This window comes from Camarhynchus parvulus, chromosome 18, assembly GCF_901933205.1.
Source record: "Camarhynchus parvulus chromosome 18, STF_HiC, whole genome shotgun sequence".
Taxonomy (NCBI): Eukaryota; Metazoa; Chordata; class Aves; order Passeriformes; family Thraupidae; genus Camarhynchus; species Camarhynchus parvulus.
In genome coordinates this window covers 10984615-11002687 of record NC_044588.1, presented here as the reverse complement: position 1 = coordinate 11002687, position 18073 = coordinate 10984615, and the positions used below count along the sequence as shown (strand labels likewise).

The window sequence follows — 18073 nt, the reverse complement described above, 5'->3', positions numbered from 1 at the left end:
TTAGGATTGCCAAAGGAAAACACACAGCTCTGGTGCTTGGGTTGATTACTGCCATCCAGACTCCCTCTGAAATATATCTGTGTAGAAGGTGAAGGGTGCCAGCTGGACATTTTAATTTTACAAAATATCCCCTTCTTTCTCTTCCATTACAATTCCTTTGTAAGAATGGAGTAGTCAGGGCACCTTGTCTTTGTTTCTGATGTTATCATTGCCTCAGTAAGTAACCTGGAGCAGGTCACCTCAGCACAGGGACCCCATCCTTTACCTGATTTGCAGCATGGTGGTGGGAACTCAAAGGCCTCAAACTCCACAATCCAAGGGGTTGAGTTACTTCAGGATAAAAACACCAAGAGGTGACAACTGATTCACTCGAAATGAGCTCACTTCAGAATTAATTTCTGTGGTTTTGGGTAGACAAGAAGTAGTTTCAGTGATTTCTCAATTCAGCAATCAAACTGACTGTTAGCAATCAGTGGAAATGGGAAGAAATGCTTTTCCCTGGAGAACACCAGCTCTGTATCAGGTAACAGGTTCCCACAGAGACTGATGTCTATCTTGCAGTGTATCCCTGGGTTGAAAGTGAAAGCAGGTAATGTCATACTCCCTTTTCCCCTTCTCTCCCTTCATCTTCCCCTGAATGAGTCTCTAACTGGCTGATGTCCTCTGCTTCCCTCCTCAGGAAATGATACGCTGTATCTGGAGCCACTTCCTCTGTGTTTTAAAAGGCAAATCCCCAACTCTGAGCTTCACTTCCAGCTTGCTCCACAGTCTGGGATCTGTCACTGTGAGTATTGCTGGGTTGTCAGAAAGAGGAGCCCTGTGAGGATGCTTCATTTGCATCATTCATGTCATTGTTCCCTGAGCACAGACTGCAAGCAGTTCACTGTGCTGGAATTAGAAGCCCTTCAGGCACCTGTCTTTGTTGAAGAGTTTATAAATGTCCTGTCATGTCCAAGCACATTTACAGGCTAAAACAATAGTTTGAGATACTCTGTGACATCTGACAGGATGTCTGTATCTTCCAGCTCTGATTCTGGTTAAATTATCCTCTTGATTCCTGTGCAAGAACCAGCTGGTTTGGGTCCTGGTAAGGTACTAGCTAGTGAAATATGTTGAATAGTTGCTTCCTTCCCTTGGTCTTCATGCCTAGTTTTATAGTATGCTGAAGTAAAATCTGTGTTAAACAACCCATCAGTCTTGTTAGAGCAAGGAATTCTTGGATTTCTTGGAGTGTTATTAGGTGCAGTTTCTTCAGAGAGCAAGTTGGTGAAGGAGAGACTTGTCTATCCTCCCATGTGTTTATTAAAGTCATGATGTTTACAACTATGCACGAACACAGATGTTTTCACTAAGATTTTGCTTTCTTGGGGGTGTTATGGGATGTTCTAGGTGCTCTGCTGTGTAGACAAGCAGGGGATTCTTTCCTGGCCAAACCCCAGCCCAGAGACTGTTCTGTTCTTCAGTGGGAAGGTGGAACCACCTCATGACAGCCATGAAGACCTGACTGACGAGCTCTCCACAAGGTCCTTCTGCCATCCTGAGATGGAAGATGAGGTGGGTGATCCTTGGTCCATAGTGTGGTGTGTTGGCTGCAATCACACTTTGACTGACACACAATGTGATATTATAGAGGGCTCTTGTAGAGAAGTCCTGTGCCATAATTCTTTGCTTAAAGATGAAGAAGCAAGCAAGGATCCTTTTCTACAGGAGTCCTGAAGCAGCAGGTGAATCAGCAGTGCCTTGTGTTTAATCACTGAATCACCACCCTTTGCTCTGTTGGTCTCCCACAGCCCCATGAAAGAGATGCTTTGCTCTCTGGCCCCCTGGCAGACACAGTGCACATGGCCAATGAGCAGGAGAGGAACAACTGGTCTGGTGATGCTCCGAAGGCTCCTGAAGCCTCTGCCCACCGGAAGCCAAACAGCAGAAGCAAACATCCCTCTGGATCCAATGTGAGCTTTAGCAAGGACACAGAGGGTGGAGAGGAGGAACATACTCAGGTAAGACTTACTGGAGGGGCACACAAGTAAGCTTTTGTGGAGCTGTAACACAAACTCAAACCCACAGAGTCCCCACTGTTAGGGAGTTTAACTGGGAATTCCCTGCAGGATTCTAGGCTCAAGCTGTATTCATTGTAACAAACTACAGTTTCTCTGCCTGTTGGACCAGGTTGTTGGGGACAGTGAGGTGTTGGCTTGTGAGGCTGAAGACTTTGTGTGTGACTACCACCTGGAGATGCTCAGCCTGTCCCAAGACCAGCAGAACCCATCCTGCATCCAGTTTGATGACTCCAACTGGCACATGCACCTGAATTCCCTGAAGCCTCTGGGCCTGAACGTGCTGCTCAACCTGTGCAACGCCGGCGTGACCGAGCGGCTGTGCCGCTTCTCCGACCACCTCTGCAACATCGCCCTGCAGGAGACTCACAATGCTGTGCTGCCTGTCCACGTGCCCTGGGGCCTCTGTGAGCTTGCCAGGCTGATAGGTGAGCAGGAACTGGATGAACAGACACGGAGAAATCAGAGCTGTCAATAGACTCTTAATCCTTGAAGAGCATGAGAATATTTACCCAGTCCCATTTACTGAGGAGGTGGAAATACAGAGCTGACTCTGTTGCTGTTTGGTTGCCAAAATAGTTTATTAAAGAGATGGCTTCTGGCAAGTTCTGACATTGTCAGTGCTATCCAAGGAACAAATGTTATCAAGGATAGTGCCAGCCAGCCCTGGCTAGGCTTCATATTCTCCTGGTGTGAGTCTGTCAGTCTCATCAGGAGACAAAGAATACCTGCTAATGAACAGATATCTGTCCTGTCTTTACTGTAGGACTTTACAGGGAGTTGGGGGATAAATGATGTACCTCAACTCATTTTACAGATGGGAAAATGGAGGCATAGGGGCAGAAAGAGGTTAGAGGTAACACTAGGATTAAAAACTGGAAACTTGAACTCACTTCCGTGCCTGTACTTTGATGTCACAGTTACTCTCCTCAGTAAACAAGAGCAGGAACACTGTAATTACTAATCTAGTCCTTTGGAGTCTTTTTCATCCTATATCTTGAGCCATATTTACATAGGTGAACACTGAGCACAGCTCACCTACCAGTTGCTGCAGAGGTGTCAGAATGAGCACAGGCAAAGTGGGTGGCATAGAATCAGGAGAAGGGACTTCCCTTTTGCATTGATTAGAGCCTGATTTTCCCCCTCCTTGTGTTCATGTTTCAGGTTTCACACCAGGTGCTAAAGATCTTTTCAAGCAGGAGAACTATTTGGCTTTGTACCGCTTGCCAAGTGATGAGATGGTTAAGGAAACCATCCTGGGGAAGCTTTCATCCATCACCAAGAGGAGACCCCCACTGAGCCACATGATTAACCTGTTTGTGAAGGACACCACTACCAGTAAGGCTGCCTTTTTCTCTAGGCGTCCACTTGGCACAGGGGGAGCATTTCCTTAGAGAGCCCAGAAAATGTCAGGCTGGGAGAGCCTGGAGTCCCTGTGGGGTGATGCCCCTGCTCTGCCCATGGCCAGTGCAGATATGATTAACAAACCTCAGTGATCATCTCTGGTATTCTGAGGGGGGAATTCTTCCCAGCCTTGGCTCACTCCAGAATCACAGATAATTTTTAAAAAATATCTTAGCACATAGTAGACCTGTTTTCTGTGAACAAATGGCAGTACAGAGTGTGGTATGGGTTTATTGAGGTTTTAATAGACTTCATGATGGTAGTGAAACTAATACTGCACAAGGTTGAATATCACTTTGGGTTTTAGTTAATAATGCTCATCCTTCTGATAAATCATAAACCAATATCGTTGTGAGTTGTCTAGTGTATTACATTGCACACTCCTATATTGCATACTAATAAGAAATCACAAAACTCTCATGCAGACTCACAGTGACCATGAATATAAACCTGGAGTCATGCAGAATTTCCACTCTTTCTATGCCTTCCTGCTCTCAGAGGAGTGGGCTAGGATGGAAAGGATGTACAGCTGGTTGAGGTCTTAAAGCACCTCAGAAAGATTTAACAGCTTGCCTGTCAGAGCTCTTATTAGTCTCTTTGTAATTCCTTAAATTGACTGAACTTGGCTCTCTAGAGTTGACATATGTTCAATATTGAGTCTGAAATACGATCATTGTGCTGGCCAGAGTTTTACCAGGTTAAATTCTCTTCTCTCACCCACTTCTTCTTAAATTTTTGTCTTTATCTGGGGAGGAGCTTTTTCATTTGTTCTTATTGCTGCTACCTGGCCTTTGTAAGCAGGAATTGTTTTGATGCTGAGATTTTTAGTGTAGAGAAAAAACCTTTAATGTTGCCTCATTTCAACTCCTTATCCTCAATTTTAAACGGTTTAGGTTAGAGCCTGGAGCTCAGACGAATAGGTGTGACCTGGATTATCCTGTCTAGAGTAAATTCTAAGAGGAATTTTGCCAGTTGGGTTTAGTTAACCATTGGAACACCTCTCACACAATAGTCTTGTCCCTTGAAATTTCCTAAAATACTGCCATTTTAGAACCAGAAATACTGGATTGTGCAGATAACATTGGATGAAGTCAAATGGCTCTGTTTATGCAGAAGTCAGACCAGATGATCATAACTTACCTCTCTCCACACATATTTTGTGAATAAATCTTGGAATCCACCCACTCCCATGACATGCTGCAGTCAAAGCAAGGTACATAAATTCTACAGCTGTAGCAGAAATGGGAGGCAGCTTATCTGTATGTTCCCTTACTATTCTATTGAAATACATATCTCACCATCTGGCAGTGTTCATCCCAGATCCATAGTAACCACATGGAAATGAGGTGCTCACGATGCCTTCCACTGAGGAAAACAGCTCGATACCATCTCTGTCTTCCTCTACTGAGCTGCACTGCTCCGTTCCTTTTGATCTGTCTCATTGGCTCAGCTGGAGCAGTTTGGTTCTTCCCAGTGAGTCCCAGCAGCCATGAATGGCTGTCACACCCCCTGCCCTATTCATTCGGTTTTTTCCCCTTTTGCCAGAGAAATCCTGGCCTGAGAGTTCATGACTTGGGAAGGGAAAAGGCTGAGCTCATTTTACTGGCAGGACAGCTCAGTGAACTCCTTGCAGTTTATAGTGTCTGCAGTCACTGCTACTTTCCCCTTAGCAGGGCTGTGGTGTGGGATTCTGGTGGGAATTAATGGGAAATGGATTGCAGCTGCTGACAGGCATGAACATGGGTACATCTGTGCATGTGGTCATTGCAAGCTGTTGCTCTGTGTCCAGGACATAGGTTTTGCATGGATAAACATCTCTTGTTCCCTCTTTCTGAGCAAGGACTATCTGACCTTAGGAGCAAGGTGGGAAGGATTAGGTGTTTATACAATAAAATTAACCAGAGCTCTACACAAGTGCTCCTTTGTGTCCCTGAGACAGGCTCCTTCTTTCACACACAGCTCTTATTCGTCTTGGAGGTTTGTTATGCTGATAAACTTGGCTCGTGATGACTATTTATAGCAAAAGCAGAGAGCTGCTATGTTTTGGAAAAACCTCTGGGGTTCCTGAAGGTCCCTGGCTGGTTTGTGTTGAGGGGATATTCTTGGCTCTGGGTTTCACCAGCCAGTGTGAGCATTAGCAGTCAGCAGCAATGCCTGCAAGAAGCCTTTGGGCTCGTTTTTATTGGCAGTGGTTTTTCTTTGGTGGTTTTTTTTTTTTTTTTTTTTCATTAGCTCAGCTTTGAAGCTATTGGGGGTAAAGTCACAGAGCAGCTGGAGGAGGGAAGGGAGGCTCTACGTGCAGGAAATGTTAATGGGTTGATACAAATGAGAGGGAGCAGGAGGTGTGGAGGGGAGACAGCCCCAAGTCCCTGAACTTGTGTCCTGTGCCTGGGACCTGCATCAGGGATGTCACACACCTCTGAGAACAGCTTTTTGACACCTCTGACTACAAGAGGGAATAAGAGATTTTGAGTCTGTATTAAAAACTGAAATAGGAGGAGAAGGAAAACCAGGACAAGCTGTGGTGTCCGTTGATTTTCAGTTCTTCCCTAAAGACAACATGAGTTGAGTTACTTTTTTAGAGTCTCTTATATTGAACTTTTGACCATCCTGAGTTAACACATTTTCAGGGTGAAAATGTGAAACAGGCTGTTATCTGGCAGGTCACACTGTCAAATTATCTTCTGCTACTTGAATGAAAAGTATTCAAGAATAGCTCTTACCCTTTAGTTCCACGTCTGGCCTAAAAATGAATGCACTTTGCAGCATAGGCAGACTTTGATCCCCGTAGGCTCATCACTGCTGCTTGTACTTTCTTGACAAGAGGCACAAAGGAATTTCTCTTCTGCTCTGTGGGATGCAGGAACAAGATATTATCCCACCTTTATAGGAACAGGATTGATACATGGGGTAAGGGGAGAATAGGAAGGGACTACATGGCTCATATTTTATCACAGCCTTGTTTGAACCCACAATTAGACAAAGGGCAGTTGCAGGTGCATCATCAATCCTGAACAATTTCTTGATGGAGACTGAAGACTTTGAGCAGAGGAAAAGGGGATATCTGGAATGCATCAAAGCATTTTGTGGGAACACTCATGTTTTAACAAATAAGGGAGCAGCTGGTGTGATATGCCCTTCCTGGGAGCTGTATATGTGATGCTGACTCATTGTTCTCCTACACTTCAGGCACTGAGCAGATGTTTTCTCATGGGACAGCTGACATCATCCTTGAGGCCTGCACTGACTTTTGGGATGGTACTGATATCTACCCCCTCTCTGGCTCTGACAGGTGGGCAGCTTTCTCATTTGGGGCATTCAGGAGCTGCAGATAAAATGTGGAGGGAACCTGGTCACTCTGTTAAAATTATTTTTGTGATGCTTGTTAAGCTTTTTAAGAGCTTCAAGCAGGCTATGAACATGAGCCATCTCTGCTTGTAATTAATTGTTATCATAGCATGTAAGAGATTAGATAGCAATAAGTATTAAGTTGGTCTGGAAGAGTAAGCCACTTTTCACTGTATCTGTTGGGATATTGTCCTCTTGTAAGTTGATTCTGACTGTACTGTGTTGTAGGACTGAATTATAATCAGGTCATGCTAGTGGCAGTGGATTTTTTGTTGCTTTTCAAGAAAAATGTGTTGTCTTACATGAAATGCAAAATGATCAATTGTGCCTGAACCAGTCCACACAAAGCATCACGCCCTTGGAGTCCTGCTGCAATATCTGACAGTGTGTGCTGCATTTTCATCTACAGGCTGAATTGCTGTTCCTAATGGCACAGCAGACCAGTAATGTTTAGTTTCACTGACTTTTCACATTGTTCTTCTAAATCTGCTTATCCTCAGGTGTGAAAAAACTGGCACTTACCCTTTTTGGAATATTGATCATGTTACAAGCAAATTAAAAATCTGATGTATAGTCTAATTTGTTACCTTTGTGAATTCAGCTTAGAGAAGGAACTTTACCTTATTTCAGTTACTGAATGTTGACTAAATACAGCTCCTGGGACCCAGACTCTGAAAGGGGATAGGAGAAAAGTCTGCTCCTGCAACCATCTCTGCCGTAGATCCTGTTGTCAGAGTTGTCAGTTCCCTCTTTGGTGTTTATCTCCCTAGAGATAAATTATGTCTGATGAATTAAGCTTCTGCTGTCATGCAATGAACTTTCTTGGAGTAATCTGGCAGCCATATAGAGCATATTATATTAATAAGTATATTTGAAGAGCTCTGTGTTCATACCCATCAATCTGAGCAAACAGAAACATTCACCACTGCCCCTATTGGAATATGTGTTCTTGTTGCTCTGCAATGCCTGCAGCTTGGAGAATGCAGAAGCAGTAGGGAAAAGCTTCTTCAGACTTTCTAACCACTCTTTATGGAAGACATTTTTCCAAATACACGGAACTACAGCATTTCTGTATTGTCAGAAATGTGGCACATTTTTGCTAACTTTGCCTGTTTTTTCCCTCTTCCACATAGGAAGAAGGTGCTGGATTTCTACCAGCGAGCCTGCCTGTCAGGATACTGCTCTGCCTTTGCCTACAAGCCCATGCACTGTGCCCTGTCCTCCCAGCTCAATGGCAAGTGCATCGAGCTGGTGCAGGTGCCGGGGCAGAGCGCGATCTTCACCTGCTGCGACCTCCCGGCACCACTCCCATCAAACAGAGCAGCCGCAGGAACAGCTGGAGCTCAGATGGTATGTGTGTCTCTGCTGCTGGCCCCTGATCAGCCTAGAGCTGTAAGAACATTGTTATTCAGAGTAGCAGATGGAAATTTGGAAGGAAGAGTTTCTGAAGTAGATGGGTTTTCGGAGGAAGTAATGATGTGGCAGCTGGTAGGGGTATTTCTAGTTAAGTTATTGAAGCTTACAGAGAAATTATTCTCCTTGTGGGAAGTCTGTTTCTAAAGTAGGCTACAGAGAGTCAAGACTTCTGAGTATTTCAGTACTTTTTTTGCTATTTGTCTGATTTTATGGAAATCACATGGGATGGGCTTTTCAAAGGATTGAAATGTATAGTGCTATGCAACTATTATTCATTGACAGATTTTGTTGCTGTGCTGAAGGAACTGATTCCCACTAGATGAACATGACATGTACATGTCCTTCAGAACAGCAATGGAAACTGAGAAGGAAGGCTCTTCTGGAAAACCAGTCTTATCCTCTTTCTGCCTTGGTCTCCCATTCTGTAAAATGTGACTAGTGGGGTTTCCAACTGCTAGGAACAGTTGTGACTGTTTTCAGAATACTTTTGAGTTCCACCTGTGGCAAGCCTTGCAACTATGTGAAGTGTTTTATTATTTTGTTCTTCATGCTTCATCCAGCCCCCATTCACCACTGGCTTCTGGTGATGGTGAAGGAACCCTGTCAAAGAGCCTTTGCAGGCTTTTTGGAAGTGTTTGCAGGGAACATGATTCAGTTCCTTTGCATCAGCCCCTCGTGCTCTGATGCCACTGTGCCTCAGCTAGACTTATCATGTTGTTTAGGCACAGTAGGATGTGTTTAAAATGCAAATGTGAACACTATGAAGCACACATCCTTGACCTTTCTACCCAAATTCCTTGTGACTGATCCCTGCCTTCTGTTTTGTCTTTTTCCTTTTCATGCTTGCTGTTTCCCACTTGTGTTCTTGGTCTCCTGTGTGGTGATGTCCTGAAACCACTTCTGTGACTGGGTATGCTGGGACAAATGGATGTCTCCTCATCTTCCCTCCTGTGTTTGTATTCCTGCACATTTCTGTGTCTGGATGCCGTGTCCTTGGGTGTCACCTTGGTGGCCTCCCCACCACGTGGCCTTTGTCTGATGCACACGTGGCCCCCATGTCTCAATGGGATTGCGTGTTGTTTGCATGCCTGAAGAAGGGATTGGGGAAGTGATGGAGAAGGAAGACTGTATCCAGGCTCTGAGTGGACAGATCTTCATGGGAATGGTCTCATCTCAGTATCAGGCCCGCCTTGACATTGTCCGCCTCATTGATGGATTGGTCAATGCCTGCATTCGTTTTGTCTACTTCTCCCTGGAAGATGAGCTCAAAAGCAAGGTAAGCTGTCTTTGCTGAACCCCCTGACCTTGCATGGCCCTTGCTTGTCTGACTGGAGAGTTTAGCTCCAGTGCAATGTAAGGTTAATCTAATTCAGCCCACTAATGAGTCCAGAAGGAACCTGTGCTCAGTATGGCATCAGTCTGCAGTGCTCTGGCCTGGGCAGCCACTCTAAAACCCTTTGTCTGCTCACCCACAGGTGTTTGCTGAGAAAATGGGTCTGGAGACTGGCTGGAATTGCCACATATCCTTAACACCCAATGGTGATGTGCCTGGCTCAGAGATCCCCCCATCCAGCCCCAGCCATGCTGGCTCCCTGCACGATGACCTCCATCAGGGTGAGAACTGTGCCTTGGCCACTCTGAATGCCATCTGTTTCCTGGGTGCTTCTTTTAAACCCATTCATAGGTTCCTGTGTCCACACCAGACACTTGATCTGTAGGAGCTTTGAGCACAAAACTGGATGGGCCTCAGGTGCGTGTGTGTAAGTGACACCACTTTACATTTATAGCCTTTCTAGCCAGCCAGTACCAAGTTTTTGGAAACAGACATCCTTCTATGCACCAGCTGCCATGAATTTTTGTATTCATGTGTGCTTCTGGTTCTTGCTGGGGTCCTGGTCAAGCCACTGAAGGTCACTTGCCTGTCCATTACTCTTTTTTTTTTCTTACTTCAGCTGGGATTTCTTTATTCTCTTCCCCTGGAAGGACAGCAGAACAGATAAAGTATCATGTCTCAAAAGAGCAGAGACTAGGCTCACATATCTACCTCTGAACAGATTAGTCATCTAAAAATACTGCATTTTATATGACTGAGTGGGAGATCTGAGTGTTGCTAACCCAGAAAATCAGGCTTCACGTTTCCTGGCTTCTGCAGTGCCATGTGCCTGTCCCATGTGGGTGGCACAGGGGTGGCACAGGCAGGTTTGGGATTGTTGTTTATGCTGCTCCTCTCTGCTCCAGTTTCCCGAGATGATGTGGAGGGGCTTCTGCTGATGGAAGAGGAAGGGCACTCGGATCTCATCAGCTTCCAGCCAACAGACAGTGATATCCCCAGCTTCCTGGAGGACTGCAACAGGGTGAGGGCCCCTCTCCTTGTACACCTTCTGCTGTTGTCATGGGCAGGAGTGTCACCTCAGTACTCTCAGAGGAAATTCCTTTTCAAAGGAGATTGGTTTCCATTGGGATGCCTGATTTCTCTCACCCTCTTCCAGCTTGGTATCTAGAGCCTGGGAAATTTGGGATTCTCTAAGTTAGTTACTTTTGCTGAACAGCTTAGGAGTTTAGGAATGGAGGTTAGCAAACATGGGGTACCTTGAGAGCTGCATCTCAGTTCCTCTGGGTCTCATGGGCTGGGCAGGGAGTGGGAACATCCCCACTTTCCATGTAGACAGAGGAAACACTCTGTCCTCCAGCTGTGAGCCACAGACTGGTGCAGCCCAGTGGTCAGTGTGAGACAAGCCCTTCCTGCTTCAGAAAGACCTCACATGTACTCAGCAGAGATTACAAGAATGTCAGAGATACGGATCAAAAAAATCTTTTAGGCCTGGTTTTAAAAGGCAAGAACCCTTCCTGCCTTGCTGCAGGCTGATGTGGCTGCAATTGAAATAGATGCAGTTGCTAGAAGACAGCAGATGTGTCTTACTAGATTCTCCACACAGGCAAAAGGTCCTCAGGAATCCTTGAGCACAGGTTTGTCACACTGACCTTACAAATCCTGAGGGCAAGCACAGGCAGCTTGGCAGGTCAGTGTAGAACTTTATCAGAAAACTTCAGGCAGTGCCTTGGGAAAGCCAGTTCTGTCTGCTGGAACATGAATTTGTATCTGATCTTGAAGTTGCATAATTCTAGGAATCATCATTCTCATTTCAGCAGTTCCCTCTGAAATGCCTCTCTCTCACACCCCTGCTTTATCTGTCCTTTCTCTTTTTCAGGCCAAACTCCCCCGGGGGATCCACCAGGTGAGACCTCACCTCCAGAACATTGACAACGTGCCTTTGCTGGTGCCCCTGTTCACAGACTGCACCCCAGAGAGTGAGTGCCCTTTCCTACTCCTGTCCATGAATTCCTTCCCCAGCTCCTTGGTTTGGCTCATCCAAGTGTGGCCATGGATGAAGGGAAGGGAATACATTCCAGAAATTTAGAGGGACATGTTGATATTAATTACCCTCTGTTGCTACCTGTGGGGAGCCAGGTGTTAACTGAATTTTAGTGCAGCTGTTGTCCAGCTGCTGAATTGGGCTGAGAACCACTCCTTTCAATTTGCATTCATAAGAGATACAAAAGCAAACATCCAAAATGCTACTGCCTTTCATTAAATAAGTGTTATCAGTGTACCAGGAGACTTTGATCTCTGCTCACAGCTCCTCTATAACTTGGAAATCACTTCCCAGAAGAATGTTCCCCTGGCAGTTGTTGTTAACACCTTCTGCTGCTTTGCAGTTTTTGATTGCAGGAAACAGAAAGGACAAAATTTCCCTCTCTCTGAGGTATTACTTAAATAAAGGGGCTGAGTGCTCAACTGGCAAATAACTGCCAAATCTTCAGTAAATGTGGAGCATCATCATGATTTGCCATTTTAGTACCTCTGGTCACAGTTTCCAGCATGTCAATCACAGTCCAGTCTGCCTTCACGCTTAGTGCCCAGATTTCCTCTCTCTGACAGAAGTGGCAGCTCCCCTCTTGACCCAACCCCTCGCTGTGCTGCAGTCTTTGTGCAGCAGGCATTTAGGGAAGGTGTTTACAGGGGAGTCTGCAGAGGGGAGGTTTGGGGTTTTTTGCCTGGAGCATTCTGGAAAATCCATGTACACACAGAGCACTGTGCATGGAGCTACAGAACTGAAATCAGATCAAACAGCAGCTTTGACTTAGAGGCCCCAGGGATGTCAATAAACATATTGATAAAGGGTAGAGGTGGTGCTGGTGGGTGGGAGTGCAGGAACAGGGGCTGGCTGTGTGTATGTCTAAATGTGGCACTGCTTTTGGAGTGGTTTGTTACATTCCCTCCCTTCCTTTAGACTTCCAACAACACTAGTGATGTGCTGCTGAGTTTGAAACACTGTATTTATTTTCAGTTTGAATGATTTAGGTTTATTTAATTTCTGCTGTTTTCTAACAAGAGCATTTGATGCTGTTGAAGCTGTTTTATGCACTCAGGCTATGCCTACAGCTATGGTCTGAAAGAGGTGTGCTGGAGATGCAAATCTCTGGGTCATAGTTCTGTGAACCACAGATAATTCCTGCAGTGGCAGGTAGATAGAGCACCTGGTCTGCAGTTAATTAACTTTCTAATTGTGTGCTTTGACTGTGGATCTCAATGTACACAGTGATGAATCTCAGATGGGGCAGTTTTAAAGGATCTGTTTGTTATCCAGATTGGAAAGAGTGTGAAACACTGAATTTTTGTGTGCATAATGACATAACACACTATTGCTCCTTCTGTCCCTCTGCAGCCATGTGTGAGATGATCAAGATCATGCAGGAGTATGGGGAGGTGACCTGCTGTCTGGGCAGCTCTGCCAACCTTCGGAACAGCTGCCTCTTCCTGCAGAGTGATATCAGGTGGGGCAGGCTCTGTTCCTCCTCCAGCTGCCTTTGCCTCCATCTTAGCAAGTACCCGGCCATGGGTCACACCACACCTGTGGGTTGTGCAGGGAGGTGCTCACAATTGCTCTGTCCATTTTGTCTACAAGAGGGAGATTTGGGGGGATTGGATGGGGATGTCTGTTTAAGGCCCTTGATACACAGAGGTATTTCCATGTCTGAAAGGAAGATAGTCTCTTACATGCTGGACTGTTGTGCCCCAACTGCCATTACAGATCCTTCCCATTGGGTGAAAGAGTGAAAGTACCCCATGGATCAGCCAATTTGTTGACCTTGTGCCACAAACCCAAATATGTTCATTATTTCTCTGTGAATAACTGAAACTCTAGGGAGTTTGATCCTAATTTCATGTTATAGCTCAGGCTTCTCTACCTGAGCAAGGTATACAGAGCATGGCACAGCACAGAGTGACCTTCCAAGCTGGACTGCAGTGAGACAGTTTCCTTGCTGGGATGAGGCCTTTCACCAACAGCCCTGTGTTGTCCTTGCAGTATAGCCCTGGACCCTCTCTACCCATCCCGCTGCTCCTGGGAGACCTTTGGCTATGCCACCAGCACCACCCTGAGCAATGGCTCTGAGGAGCTCACCCCGCTGCAGCTCTCAGGGCAGCTCAACAGCCTGCCCTGCTCCATGTCCTTCCGCCAGGAGGAGAGCACCAGCATCATCAGGCTCATAGAGCAGGTGAGCCAAGCAATCCCCCGAGCCAGGAGCTCACACCAGCATTGTGCTCGAGGTGCCCACAGTGCTGCCAGCAGGAGCTTTGCTTGTGCCTCCTGTGTCACAGTAGGACATGAAATGAACGACACACACAGGCTGGAATGCCCAAGGTAAAAGGAATGTAGTTTATTTCCAAACTCCAATATTTATAGACTTTGAGAAGTGACCATGGATTGGAGGATGAAATTGCCACCTCTCTAGCCATACTTACCAAACCAACAGTCCATCAAATTTCTCCTCCTCCAGAAAGGAATGCAAAACAATCATTATTTACATGAAAAGCATGTGAGAAACTCCATTACAAAAATGTAAACATCAGAAGACTTAAAAGAACAGGGTGACACTCCTGGCCTTTGTCCAGGAAGCACAAAAGGGAGAATCTTCCTGCCTGGCCCTCCTGGTCCAAGATGTAGGGAATGGATTGGAAATGGTGCCTTATGGCAACAGAACATGAATATTGTTCATCTGGATGAAGTATAATCTTGCAGAGATCCCTAGCCAGGCAACAATGCAGTGTTAAGGAGAAGTGTAACCCCAGAAAAGCCAGGAGTTTAAACAAACTTACCCCTTGGCTAAATCCTGCCTTTCCTTCAGAACCTCTCCATGTAGGCAGGAGACCTTCCCTTTTTGCTTTCAGTGTGTCCAGATGCTCTCCCCTCCCACTTCCCCTGCAGGCCACATGTTCTGTCCCTGCTGTCAGTAACTGCTCCTGGCTGGCAGCTGCTCCCAGCAGGGCTCTGAGGGCTTGTGCTTCCTTCCAGGCCAGGCATGCAACCTACGGGATCCGCAAGTGTTTCCTCTTCCTGCTGCAGTGCCAGCTGACCTTGGTTGTCATTCAGGTGAGTCCTGGCCTGGCTGGGGACAGTGTTTAGCTCAGAGGACAGGAGGGCTCACATGGGTATGGGTGGCTGCAGTGGGGCAGCCTCGAGGGAGGAACGTGGCCTTGAGTCAGATTTGCACAGTGTGTGTGGGGAAGTTACAGATGGAGACTTGGTGATCTCAGACTGTGCTGCCCCTTCTCCCTGATCCTCATACATTTACCTTCAAATCCTTTTTCCCTGGAGAAAAGCATCCTCTGCAGCTCCTGCCACAGGAATTTATGGAGGGGCTGTGCAATGGCAGCCCAGTTGCCAGTTCATCCCAGTGTTTCAGGGAAGGCAGCAGCATTTTGGGTGACAAGTCTGTCCTAGCACTGCTCATGCTCTTCACTCTGGGTTGTTTCTGTCCAGTTCCTCTCCTGCCTGGTGCAGCTGCCCCCCATCCTCAGTACCACAGACATCGTGTGGCTCTCCTGTTTCTGCTACCCCCTGCTCAGGTGAGTCTGTCAGGAGGAGTCTTCTCCCACTCCCCCCAGGATGCACACAGCACTCCCTCAGCCTCACTGTGTCCATGCTGAAGGAAAGCTGACTTCACCCACAGCATGCTGAGAAGGGTGCAGGGATTATTCCAAGCACCTGCTTGTTTCTAAGCTCTTGGAAACAGTGACAGGAGCATTTGTGTGCTGCTGTGTTCACCCCTGCCTTGTGTGATGGAAAGTCTGGGATGTCAGGTAGAGGCCAAGGTACCACAAGTGGTTTTTTTCTCCCTTACACATTTGGAAGTAATTTCTCTCTCTGTCTGTACCTGCCATGAATAACACCTTTTACAGAATATGTAAAGATAAGTGCAAATGCTTCAAGCAGTTTGAGTAGGTTATTTGGGTTCAAATGTTAGATAAAAGCACAATAGCTCTGGTGCCTGAACACATTACTGAGACACTTAACTTACCTTTCTCCAGTATCTCGCTCCTGGGCAAGCCTCCCCACAGCTCCATCATGACCATGGCAACAGGAAAAAACTTGACTTCCATTCCCAAGAAGGTAGGTGGCCCCTCAGATTTAAATTGTCCACATATTTTTCTCTGCAGTTGTGTCCCAGTGTTGGTGGGAGGCCATAGCTGAGGCCCTGTGCTGTGGTGGTGTTCACAGGGGTCCCAGGATGAGGGAAGAGATGAGGATCTGACTCCATGTTTTAGAAGAGTGGTTTATTATTTTATGATATATATTATATTAAAACTATACTAAAAGAATAGAAGAAAGGATTTCATCAGAAGACTTGCAAGGAAAGGAGAGAATGGAATAAATAACAAAAGCTTGTGTCTCTCAGAGAGTGTGAGGCAGCTGGACTGTGATTGGCCATTAATTAGAAACAACCAACATGGACCAATCACAGATCCACCTGTTGCATTCCACAGCAGCAGATAACCATTATTTACATTTTGTTTCTGAGGCCTCTCAGCTTCTCAGGAGAAAAAACCCTAACGAAAGGATTTTTCATAAAATGTGTCTGTGACACTGTGCCTTCCTAGCTTGCTCAATAAATTGATCCATGGCATGAGCCAGTGAGGGAATCCCCTGTTGCAGCATGCCCAGAGGGCAGATCCTCAGTGCAGCATCTCATCTGTACTACAGCTTGTCTTCTGCAGCCACTGATGGCCATGGGGAGGAGGTTGTACCAGTGACATGGCCATGCCATCCTCCTTCCTTTCCCTTTTTCACAGACCCAGCACTACTTCCTGCTCTGCTTCCTGCTGAAATTCAGCCTGACCATCTGCTCCTGCCTCATCTGCTTCGGGTTCACCCTGCATGAGTCCTGCAAAGGGGTGAACACGACCAGTCTCAACCTCACAGCCTGCTCCTCCATCATGCTGCACAGGTGAGGAACTGGGCCTGGCACACACATCCCCACTGCTCCTGCCCTTTCCAAGGAGGACTGATTCCAGTCCTCTAAAAAGCTTCAGCCTCTTCCATGACCCACCAGGGCTATGGCCTTGACAGCTGCATCATTGCCCACAGTCACCTCCTTGTACCAGGACAGTCTGAGCTCACCCACAGATTCCTCAGCTGTTGAAGGAGGACATGGCCCTGGTGGGAGCAGGTCAGTTAAGTGCCCACTGTTGACTTTCCTGTGTCCTCTCATTCACTAGCAATGCTTATGGTGCTCCTGACTGGTTTGGGACATTTTCCAATGCTCTCCTGGTAGCCCAGAAGCTCACAGCTGGCCTGATTGTTTTGCACACAGGTAAGTCCCTGTTCCTAGAACCCCATTCTCTGCTCTGGGTGAAAGTTTGCATCCTCTGTCTCTTTCTTTGCCCCCTATGCCAGAGCACAGATTCCCTGATAGAAGCAGACACTGCAGTGGCCTCGCAGCACAGGCACAGACCCCCCTGTCTGACTAAACATTACCCTGGCAGATTAAAGAAACACCCTCAGAACTGATTCTGCTTTCTACCAGTCTGGTGAAGTGCTGGTTCTGTCCAGTCTCACCAGAAAAGCCAAATCCCTTTTGCCTTCTGGAAAGTTAGTAGTAGCATGTGAAGCTCTCCAAAAATATTCCCTGCTTCAAAAGCATTTAGATCCCTGCTGCTGTTCTGTGAAATGCCCCACTGTCTTCCCACAAAGGGGACTGATGCAGCTGTGACTGTTTGAGAGCTGGAAGCCTTTTTAAACCCTCTGGAGGGGTGTGGGGCCAGCTCCTGGCTGACCCTCATCACCTGCACCCATTGCCTGGCAGGGTGGGTCCAGCAGCTCCCTGACAACGCCGAAGGGTCTCAGTTCCCTGTCCCTTATGCCCCATGGTGCTGGGCAGAGCATTGTGTGTTGACATGTGCAGGTGTCCAGTCCAACAGAAATGCTTCCTGATTGGATCTCTGTCTTTGGAGAGAGAGGGTTGCTGTGCTTTTATGTCCCTCAGACCACCAAAGCAAGACAGGGATGCTTTGCCTGGCAGCTGAGCAAATGCTGGGTCCTGTACAGACAGCCCTGGCTCTCTCTGGCTAAATCTCTCTTTAGGCTGGAGCTTTCCTCTGTTGCAGCCCTGGAACAAGGGCACACCCACCCTGTCCCACTCCCCAGACCTGGGCCTTTGCCTGCTCTGTTTGAGCTCCCAGGCTGTGAACCAACCCAGCAGTGAACAATTGTGTGCAGTACAACCACTGCACTGCCCCAGCTGCATTCCAGGGGCTTGGAATTGCTGTAGGGAGCCTGCTCTGAAAGAGCCCCAAATGGTAGGCTGGTTCCAGGGACATGAACCCCATATCCCTTAGAAGTAACAGGTGTTGGTAGCTTGTAAAGTGCTGGATCTGTGTGTGATGCTGAATAATCCCCTTTTGTCTGCAGTGTTCATATCCATCACCCACGTGCATCGCACCAAGCCCCTGTGGAAGAAGAGCCCCCTCTCCAACCGCTGGTGGACTCTCACTGTGGCTGTTGTGT

The 18073-nt window shown here is 46.8% G+C and overlaps 1 protein-coding gene across 1 annotated transcript in view; it reads left to right on the top strand.

Annotated features, from left to right (window-relative positions):
* Nucleotides 1-18073, top strand: part of TMEM94 (transmembrane protein 94) — a 51147-nt gene that overhangs the window by 29107 nt on the left and 3967 nt on the right. The window contains 20 exon segments of the mRNA XM_030962037.1: nt 680-784; nt 1390-1554; nt 1791-2000; nt 2170-2485; nt 3222-3395; nt 6651-6753; nt 7943-8106; nt 8109-8159; nt 9320-9501; nt 9701-9839; nt 10464-10579; nt 11435-11534; nt 12953-13061; nt 13595-13784; nt 14582-14659; nt 15050-15135; nt 15598-15679; nt 16360-16514; nt 16786-16880; nt 17978-18071. Of these exon segments, the coding sequence (XP_030817897.1) occupies nt 680-784; nt 1390-1554; nt 1791-2000; nt 2170-2485; nt 3222-3395; nt 6651-6753; nt 7943-8106; nt 8109-8159; nt 9320-9501; nt 9701-9839; nt 10464-10579; nt 11435-11534; nt 12953-13061; nt 13595-13784; nt 14582-14659; nt 15050-15135; nt 15598-15679; nt 16360-16514; nt 16786-16880; nt 17978-18071 (2714 nt within the window).